Genomic DNA, 9417 nt, shown 5'->3' with positions numbered 1-9417 from the left:
TAAAAATATTTATTATTTTTATTTTATGTGTATGAGTGTATTGCCTGCATGTATATGAGTGCACCTGTGTCATGCAGTGCCACAGAGGTCAGAAGAGGGCTTTGGATTCCCCTGAAAATGGAGCTAAGGATGGTTTGTAGCCGCCATGTGGGTGCTAGGAATTGAACCCGGCTCCTCTGCAAGAGCAGTCAGTGCTCTCAACCATTGAGCCATCTTTCCAGCCCCCATTTTTAGTTTTTTAAGAGTTCTCCACACTCCTTTCCAAAGAGGTTGCACAAGTTTGCAGTCCCACCAGCAGCAAATGAGCGTTCCCTTTCTTTACATCCTCACAGGCATTTCTTTTCATTTGTTTTCTTGATCTTAGCCAGTCTGGCTGGGGTAAGGTAAAATCTTCAGTGGTTTTAATTTGCATTTTCCTAATTGCTAAGGATGTTGGACACTTTAAAAGATGTTTCTTAGCCATCTTTATTTCTTCATTTGAGAGCTCTCTGTTTAGATCTTTAGCCCATCTTTTAACTGGGTCTTTTGTTTTCTTGGTTCTCTGTTGAGTTCTCTATATATTCTGGATGTTAAACCTCTGTCAGATGTGTCACTGGTGAAGATTTTATTTCCCACTCTGTGGGTTTTCTCATCATTTTCTTGATTGTTTCTTTTGGTGTACAGAAGCTTTTTAGTTTAGTGAGGTCCCAGTTACTGATTGTTGACTTTAATTCCTGAGCAATTGGTGTCTGATTTAGAAACTTCTTTTATTTATTTATTTTTTTTTGGTCTTTTTGAGACAGGGTCTCCCTGTAGCCTTGGCTGGCCTAGAACTCACTATGTAGACCAGGCTGGCCTCGAACTCACAGAGATCCGCCTGCCTTTGCCTCCCAAGTGCTGGGATTAAAGGCATGTGCCACTACAGAAACTCCATTTTTACACCTATATCTTGTAGGTTACTTGCCAGTGTTTTCTTCTGAAAGTGTCAGAGTTTTGCGTTTCACATTGAGGTCTTTGATCCATTTGGAGTTGACTTTTGTGCAAGGTGAAAGATAAGGATCTAGTTTCATTCTTCTACAGGTGGAGATCCAGTTTTGCCAGCACCATTTGTTGAAGATGCTGTCTTTCCTCCATTGTGTGTTCTTGGCACCTTTGTCAAATATCAGATGGCTGAAATTGCATGTACTCAGGTTTGGGTCTTCAGTGATGTTCCATTGATCTATGTCTATTTTTGTGCCAGTATCATGCTGGTTTTATGAGTATAGTTCTGTAGTATACTTTGAGATCTGGTATAGTAATCCCCCCAGCATTGCTTTTTGTGCTCAGGGTTGCTTTGCCTATCCGGGGTCTTTTGTGCTTCCCTACAAATTTTAGGATTTTTTTCCTTCTGTGAAATATGTCATGGGGATTTTGTTGGATTGCATTGAATCTATATTGCTTTTGGTAGGGTGGTCATTTTCACAAATATCACAAATACTAATTCATCCAATCCATGAGCATGGGAGGTCCTTCCATCTTCTGGTGTCTTCCTTAATCTCTTTCTTTAAAAGATTTAAAATTTTTATCGTAGAGATCTTTGATGCCTTTGGTCAGGTTTATTCTGAGGTTGTTTTGTGGGTTTTTTGTGGCTATTGTGAATGGGAGAGTTTCCCTGTACTCTTTTTCTGCTTGCTTATTATTGATATAGAAAGGCTACTGGTTTTTATAGATTAATTTTGTAACCTGCCACTTTACTGAAAATGTTAATCATTTCTAGGAGTTTCTGGTAGAATTTTTGGGATCTCTTAGGTATAATATATCCCGCAAAAAGGAATAAGTTAAACTCTTCTTTTTCAATTAGTACTCCTTTAATTTCCTTCTCTTATTGCTCTAGCAGGAGTTTCAAGCATTATATTGAAAAGCAATGGAGATGGTGGACTTCCCTGTCTGGTTCATTATTTTAATGGGAATGCGCCAATATTTTTCCATTTAGAATGATGTTGGCTGTGGGTTTGTTGTATATAGCCTTAATTATGTTGAGGTATCTTCCCTCAGTCCAGTCCCCTTTAGAGCTTTTATGAATGCGTGCTGAATTTTGTCAAAAGCCTTCTTCTATTGAGATGAGTATGTGGTTTTTGTGTTTGAGTCTGTTTATGTAGATTGATGATGTTTATTGACTTGTATATATTGAATCATCCCTGCATCTCTGGAGTAAAGCCTACTTGGTCATGGTGAATGATCTTTTTGATGTACGTCTGTATGTGGTTTGCAAGTATTTTATTGAGATTTTTTTTTTTGTCTTTTTGAGACAGGGTCTCCCTGTAGCCCCAGCTGCCCTGGAACTTACTATATAGATCAGGCTGGCCTCAAACTCACAAAGATCCCCTGCCTCTGCCTTCCAAGTGCTGGGATTAAAGGCGTGCGCCACCATGCCCAGCTTTGTTGAGAATTTTTGCATCTCTGTTCATTAGGATATGGGTCTATAGTTTTCTTTTTTGGTTTTGGTTATTAGAATGATGTTGGCTTCATAGAAGGAATTTGGGAGTTCTTTCTCTGTTTCAATCATTTTGATTAGCTTAAGTAGTATTGGTTGGAGATCTTCTTTAAATGTCTCACAGAATTCTGCTGTAAATCGATCTGGGCCTGGGCTTTTTTTAGTCAGGAGGCTTTGTATTGCTGTTTGGATTTCCTTAGATATTATGGGTCTGTTTAAACTGTTGATCTCCACTTGGTTTAACTTTGGCTCCCTCAATTTTAGATATCCATTCATTCTTTTAAGGTTTTCAAATTTAGTAGAGTGTAGATTTTTAAAGTATTCCCTTATAATGTTCCGGATCCTTTGGGTGTCTGTTGTGATGTTTCCCCTTTCATCTCTGATTTTGTTGATTTGGAGTTGTTCTTTCTTTGGTTTGGTTAATTGGGCTAAGTAAGGGTTTATCTTGTTTAGCTTTTCAAAGAACCAGCACTTAGATTCATTCTTTGTATAGTTTTCTTTGTTTCTATTTCATTAATTTCTGATCTGATTTTTGTTATTTCTTCTGGTCTGCTGGGTTTTCGTTTCATTTGTTGTGCTTTTCAAGGTCTTGAGTTGCAGTGTTAAGTCATTTATTTGTGCTTTTTCTGTTTTTTTAATGTGGGCACTTAGACCATCTTCCCTCTTAGGACTGCTTTTACAGTGTCCCAGAGGTTTTGCTGTGTTATATTGTCCTTTTTGTTGAATTCCAGGAATTCTTGTATTTCTTTCTTAATTTCTCCTTTGACCCACTCATCGTTCTGGAGTGTGTTGTTTAATCTCCTTGATTTTGTGCAGTTACTAGGCCTTCTTCCAGTATTGATTTTAAGCTTTATTCCATTATGGTCTGATAGAATGCATGGAATTATTTCAGTTTTTTTTTTGTATTTGTTGAGGTTTGTTTTGTGCCCCAGTATGTGGTCAATTTTTGAGAAAGTTCCATGGGGCTCTGAATAGAAAGTGTATTCTTTCATGCTTGGGTGGAATATTCAGAAGATGTCTGTTAGGTCCATTTGATGTCTAGTATCATTTAATTCAGACATGTCTCTGTTTATTCTTTTTTAGTTGACCTGTCTAATGGAGATAGTGGGATATTGAAGTCCCGTACTGTTTGTGAGTTGGGATTAATCAGTTTGTTAAAGTCCTGTAGTACTGTTTTTATGAATTTGGGTGCACCACAGTTTGGTGCATATATGTTCATGACTGTAATATTTTCTTGGTTAATTGTTCTTTTGATCAGAATGAAGTGACCCTCTTTATCCCTTCTGATTAGTTTGAAGTCTACTAAAATGACACCCCTATCCTGGTTTCTTAGTGCCATTGGCTTGAAATATTCTTTTCCATCCTTTCAACTTAAGGTAGTGCCTGTCCTTGAAAGTGAGATGGGTCTCTTGCAGACAACAAAAAGATAGATTTTGTTTCTTAATCCATTCACCTAGCCTATGTCTTTTGACTGGGGAGTTCAATACATTAATATTTAAAGTTATAATTGAAAGACATGTATTGGCTGCCATCATTTTGATTACTGTTTGCATTTTTGGTATAATTTTTTGGTTCCACAATTCATTTAATTTATTTCTTTTGCCCCTGAGGGGTAATTGTTCCTTTTTCCATTCTTTGTATTGCTTCAAGTATTCTTTGATGGGCGGGTTTTGTGGACATGTATTCTTCAGCCTATTCATGTTATGGAAGATTTTCCTTTCTCCTTTAACTATAATAGACATTTTTGCTGGGTAAATATTCTGGGTTGGCATCTATGGTCATTTAGAACTGGAAATACCTTGGTCCAGGCTCTTCTGGCATTTCATAGTTTACATTGATAAGTCAGCTGTAATTTTGATGGGCTTTCCTTTATATGTGAGTTTTTGTTTTTGTTTTGCAGCTTTCAGTGTTCTCTTTTTTTCTGTACATTTAGTGTTTTTTTATGATATGCTATGGGGAGTTTCTTTTCTGGTCCTGTCTATTTGCCGTTCTGTGGTCACCAGCTGTGGCTGCTCTCCTCCGGCTATGGCCACTCTCCTCTGATCAGTTGTCTGGTTTGGACCCCAGGGCTGGTGAGGAGTCTGCACCAGTGTCGCCGCAATTCAGACGCAGGAGACCAGGTTCAGTGACACAGGTCTGCTTTATTGCAGGAAGGCACAAGCTTATATAGGGGTAGTGGTCCAATCACAGCACAGCAAGTAGGGTGCCTCATTAGCATACTGGGTTTCAGATTACAGAGCCTTGATTCCTGGGAACCATGTGACCCTGACTGTTGCAATATCTGAGTGTTGCAATTGTGGGTTCCAAGGGTGGTGATTAGCGAGTGGCGAGCTCTAGACATCCATCTCATGATCTGCCAATGGGAGCAAATGTCACAAGGGCCGTTGCCTCGGGCCTGCTGTATGGCTGTCAATAAGACTTTCACCCTAGACTCAAGCCTGTCTTCCACCGTGTTCTATGTGCTTTTATTTGTATGGGGATGTCTTATTTTGGGGAAATTATCCTCTACAATCCTGTTTAAGATTTGGTGAGTCATTAACTTGAAATTCTTCCCCTTCCTCTATTCCTATAATCTGTAGATTTGGTCTTTTCATGGTGTCCCTCTTGCCTATTCCTTTCATGGTGTCCCTCTTGCCTATTTTTTAAATTTTCCGTAATCTTTGATTGAGTGGTCCAATTTTTCAACTTTATCCTCCAGTGTTGATATTTTTTTCCATTTCATTCATTCTATTGGTGAGACTTTCTCCTGTTGTTTCAAGTTGGCTGAGTTTTTCACTTCCTTCTTCACTTCAGCCTGAGTTTTCTTCGATTTTTCTCTTTTGTGAATTTAGTTAAAAGTTTACACCTGTATTCTTTTAGTTCTTTGATTTGTGTATTCTTTTCATTTGTTGAATTCCTTGATCATGTTTATTCTTTTAAATTCTGTGTCTTGGGTTATCTCTAATGTGTTCTCCTTGTACTAGACTGGTGGGGTTTGGTGGCATGCTTTTTTGGTTTTCCCTGTTATTATTTTTGTGTTGCAATTTTGACGTGTGGATTTCTTTTGTTGTTTTTTGTCCGTACATGAAACTCAAACATTCCTTTGTTGAGTTGAATTCTGCTTCTGTTTGTATTATTGGTGTTTCTTGCTTGTTTTCTTATTCAATATTTAAAGCTGCTTGGTCTAGGTTTCAGGTTCTCTCAGATTTTATTTTGGAGGGACCAGATTGCTTCAGATAGCTATTCAGGAGCTCCCACAGAGGCCCACATCAGGCTCTAGTTAGGTACACTCAGGCTTCCTTCTAATGTTTGCTCAGAGCACAATTTGGGAAGCTCATTAGTGGGAGGCCTGATTTTGGCACTCTGAGGCAGCATGCTGAGTTCTCAGTCCCTATACCAGGCAGAGGCCAGATATGGTACTCTCAGGCTGTCTGCTTAGGTCTCTGCCCTACAGTAGGGTAGGTCTACCCCTGGGGCATTGGGAGGGGCCCCATGTAATCCCAATTAGAGGGTTGGGTATGGTGTGATTTGGGGAAGCTTCATCACCACATAGAAGCTGGATCAAGCGCTCTTAGGCAATGTGATGAGTTCTCTTTTTGTTTTAAGATGGGGTCTTGCTATGTAGCCCAGTCTGGCCTAGAACTTCCCATCCTCTTGAATGCTGTGATTACAGGTGGCTACCAGGCCTGGTTATCTTTATCTTGAAAGGAGGTCATTTAAAGATAGAAGAAATTGGATATATTGCTCATTTTCTGGATTTACTTTAATGATTGTAATTGAAGATACTAAATGTTATATGAAACAAATGCTATTTGTCTATATAAAAGATTAATTTTATTCATAAAAGGATTGCTGTTTTTCTCTTTGTAGTATTGCTACCAGTAGTGCAGTTTCAAAGGAGCTCACCAGACTTTTGAAGATACCTGTGGATACTTACAACAATATTTTAACCGTCTTAAAGTTAAAACATTTTCACCCACTCTTTGAGTACTTTGACTACGAGTCCAGAAAGAGCATGAGTTGTTATGTGCTTAGTAATGTTCTGGATTATAACACAGAAATTGTCTCTCAAGACCAGGTAAGAGAATACAAACATGCTATTTTAGAGAAATAGACAATGTTAGGATTTTAGACCTTGAGACCTCAGCACCGGAGATAATTGGGGAGGGTACTTTAATAATAAAAGTTAAAATGGCTCATTTATTATAGAAGTTAAAAGATTAGAGATGTATATAGAATTATTAAGCACCTCTGATTTCACCAGAAAGAGAATAACCACTACATATGGCATATTTCTTTCTAGTTCCTCTGGAGCAACTTCTCATCTTCATGTCCTCTGATTTTTTTTTTTTTTAAAGCTCTTTGAATTCAGTTAGTGCTGCCAATATGCTCATGTGCGTAGGTCATCAGCTGGAGCATAGGCAACCTTCCAATGGCCACACGCCTGAAGAAAAGTGACTGTCCCCTCTTTCTAGCAGCCATCAATTGCTAAAGCTCCTCAGCTAGGGTTGGAGCCTTTTGAGCCTTTTGCCCTGCTGATATTGGAATGTTGATTGGTTTGATCTTGTGAAGGTTTTATGCCTGCAGCCACAGCTGCTGTGATAGTACACTATTTTGCAGCAGTGTTCCTTGACCTCTGGCTCTTAGAATCTTTCTGCCCCATCTTCCTCAGTGTTCCCTGAGCCTTTTGGGGAAGGGAGTATGTCCTGTTTGGCACTGAATGTAGTCATTTATTCACTGCCCTTTGACTAGCTGTGAATCTGTATTAACTTTCATCCACTGCAAGATGAATTTTTCTGATGAGGGGTGAGATTTGCACTAATCTATGGAAATAGGGATGAATGTTTAGAAGGCAGTCCATTTAGCAGTAGCAAAATAGGAATAGTAGGTTCTCTGCCTAGCACCTCTGTCCTCCCAAGCCACAGGTTCTTGCTTCTGTAGAACAAGTCTGAAGTCCAATTAGGAATATATTGGCTACCCTGTAATAGTCATTCCACTCTTGTACCAATAGGCATACCTTGCCTAGTTGGTTATTATTGTAGCTTGCAGTGTTCACAACTGAGTAAGACTATTTTTATCAGCTTTGGGTCATATAGATTATATCAACTTTCTTACGAAAAGCTGAGTTATTGATATGATTTCATAACTTACAGAATTAAAAACAATTACCTTTACATGCTGATGATTTTATCTCAGTGTTTCCTGTCTCCCATGTTGCAGGTAGATTCCATAATGAATTTGGTGTCCACATTGATTCAGGATCAGCCAGATCAGCCTGTAGAAGACCCTGATCCAGAAGACTTTGCTGATGAACAGAGCCTTGTTGGCAGATTCATTCATCTTCTACGGTCTGATGATCCCGATCAGCAGTACTTGGTCTGAGTTACCTCTTTTTTGTCTACCTCTTTTTTTTTTTTTTTTTTTTTAATTTGTTTTTATTGAGTTTTTGTGTATTTCATACAGAACATCTCAAACAATCTTAATCAACTTTATACCCCTGTCCCCACTGGCACCCTCTCATAGTCTGTCATCCCTATTAAGGCTCACTGTGTCAAGTCAGTGTCCCCAGACGTTCCCCCGTGCAAGTCCATCCACTGAGGTCTAGTCAGCCTATCTAGAGTTCCTTGTTTTAGGAAGATCAGCTCTTCACCTAGCAGCTATCACTTGCCAGTATTTCTTTAGATAAGATTGGGGTCTGCTCTTCATTTTCCCAGTTCTGTTCGGGGTTTTTGTCTGTTTCAGTTTGCATGGGACTTGTGTATGCTGACACCATTGCCATATATCATATGAGCGGTTCCCAGGATCTTGTAGGACTCTATTTCCATGTGGTCATGCATCTCTTCCCTGGCTCTTACAGTCTTTCTGCCCCCTCTTCCTCAATGATCCCTGAGCCTTGGGTGGGTGAAGTTCATAAAAAGAGTTCTGTTCAAGGACCAGCAATCAGCAGACTCTTGATCTCTATACTCTGGCTATTTGTGACCTTTTGTTTCTGGCCGTCAGTTGCATGAGGGAACTTCGTTAATGAGAACTAAGAGATTCATTAGTGTCCTCTTCTTTACTCCTTGTGCTGGATAGCTTTAGTGTCAACTTGACACACCTGGGTTGAAGGGGCCTCAATTGGGGAATTGTCTCTATTGGACTGGCCTGTGGCCATGTCTCAGAGGCATCTTCTTGATGAGTTATGTGGGAGGGCCCAACCCACTGTGGGTGGTGCCACCCCTGGGCAGGTGGGCCCGTGTTGCATAAGAAAGCAGGCTGAGCAGGGGCCAGGGGAGCAAGCCAGGAAGCAGTGTTCCTACATGGCCTGTGCTCCAGCTCCTGCTTCCAGGTTCCTGCCCTGAGTTCCCTGATGAACTGCAACCTAGGAGATGTAAGCTGAATAAACCCTTTCCTCCCCATGTTGGTAGTGGTCAGAGTATTTTGTCACAGCAATGAAGAGCAAACTAAGACAAATTGGTGCCAGGATCATGGGGTATTGTTGTGACAGACCTGACCTTCATGTTTTTAGGACTTTGGGCTGGAAAAGCCACTGAGTGCTTAGAGTTCGTTGCTGTGGAGTTTGAACAGTTATGCTGAAAGAGTTGTGAACAATGGAGACCTGGCTTGTGAAGCTTCAAAGGGAAGCAGAGACCATCAGGGCTGTTTGTGTGATATTTTGAATTGAGAATCTGTGGGTTCTGGTCAGCTTGGGCTGAAGAATCAACTGTGATTAAGAAGAGCCCAGAACCTGAAGTAAAACCTTTGCTTTACTGGGACAATTGATGCTGGTTAGCTGGGGCTGAAAAATCAGCTGTAAGTAACAAGAGACCAGCATCACTGAGGTGAAGTCTACTGGGAGGTATTTCCTCAGGGTCAGCACACAGATGGGACCCGCACCTCTATTTCAAGCTGGAAGCAGGACTTGGTAATGTGTAGGAGTCTCCTGCATGGTTCTGGTGTTGAAAGCATGAAGGGGTCACAGAGAGCAGCTGAGGCTTGGCACTCTG

At 40.2% G+C, this 9417-nt stretch overlaps 1 protein-coding gene across 1 annotated transcript in view; it reads left to right on the top strand.

The window, feature by feature from the left end:
• Vps35 (VPS35 retromer complex component) overlaps positions 1-9417 on the top strand; it is a 54204-nt gene that overhangs the window by 23012 nt on the left and 21775 nt on the right. The window contains exons 11-12 of the mRNA XM_008847363.2: positions 6302-6509; positions 7652-7807. Coding sequence (XP_008845585.1) covers positions 6302-6509; positions 7652-7807 — 364 coding nt within the window. The remainder of the gene's footprint in view (positions 1-6301; positions 6510-7651; positions 7808-9417) is intronic.

This window comes from Nannospalax galili, unplaced genomic scaffold, assembly GCF_000622305.1.
Source record: "Nannospalax galili isolate Female #2095 unplaced genomic scaffold, S.galili_v1.0 scaffold403, whole genome shotgun sequence".
Lineage (NCBI taxonomy): Eukaryota > Metazoa > Chordata > Mammalia > Rodentia > Spalacidae > Nannospalax > Nannospalax galili.
This window is presented reverse-complemented; position numbering and strand designations above follow the sequence as displayed.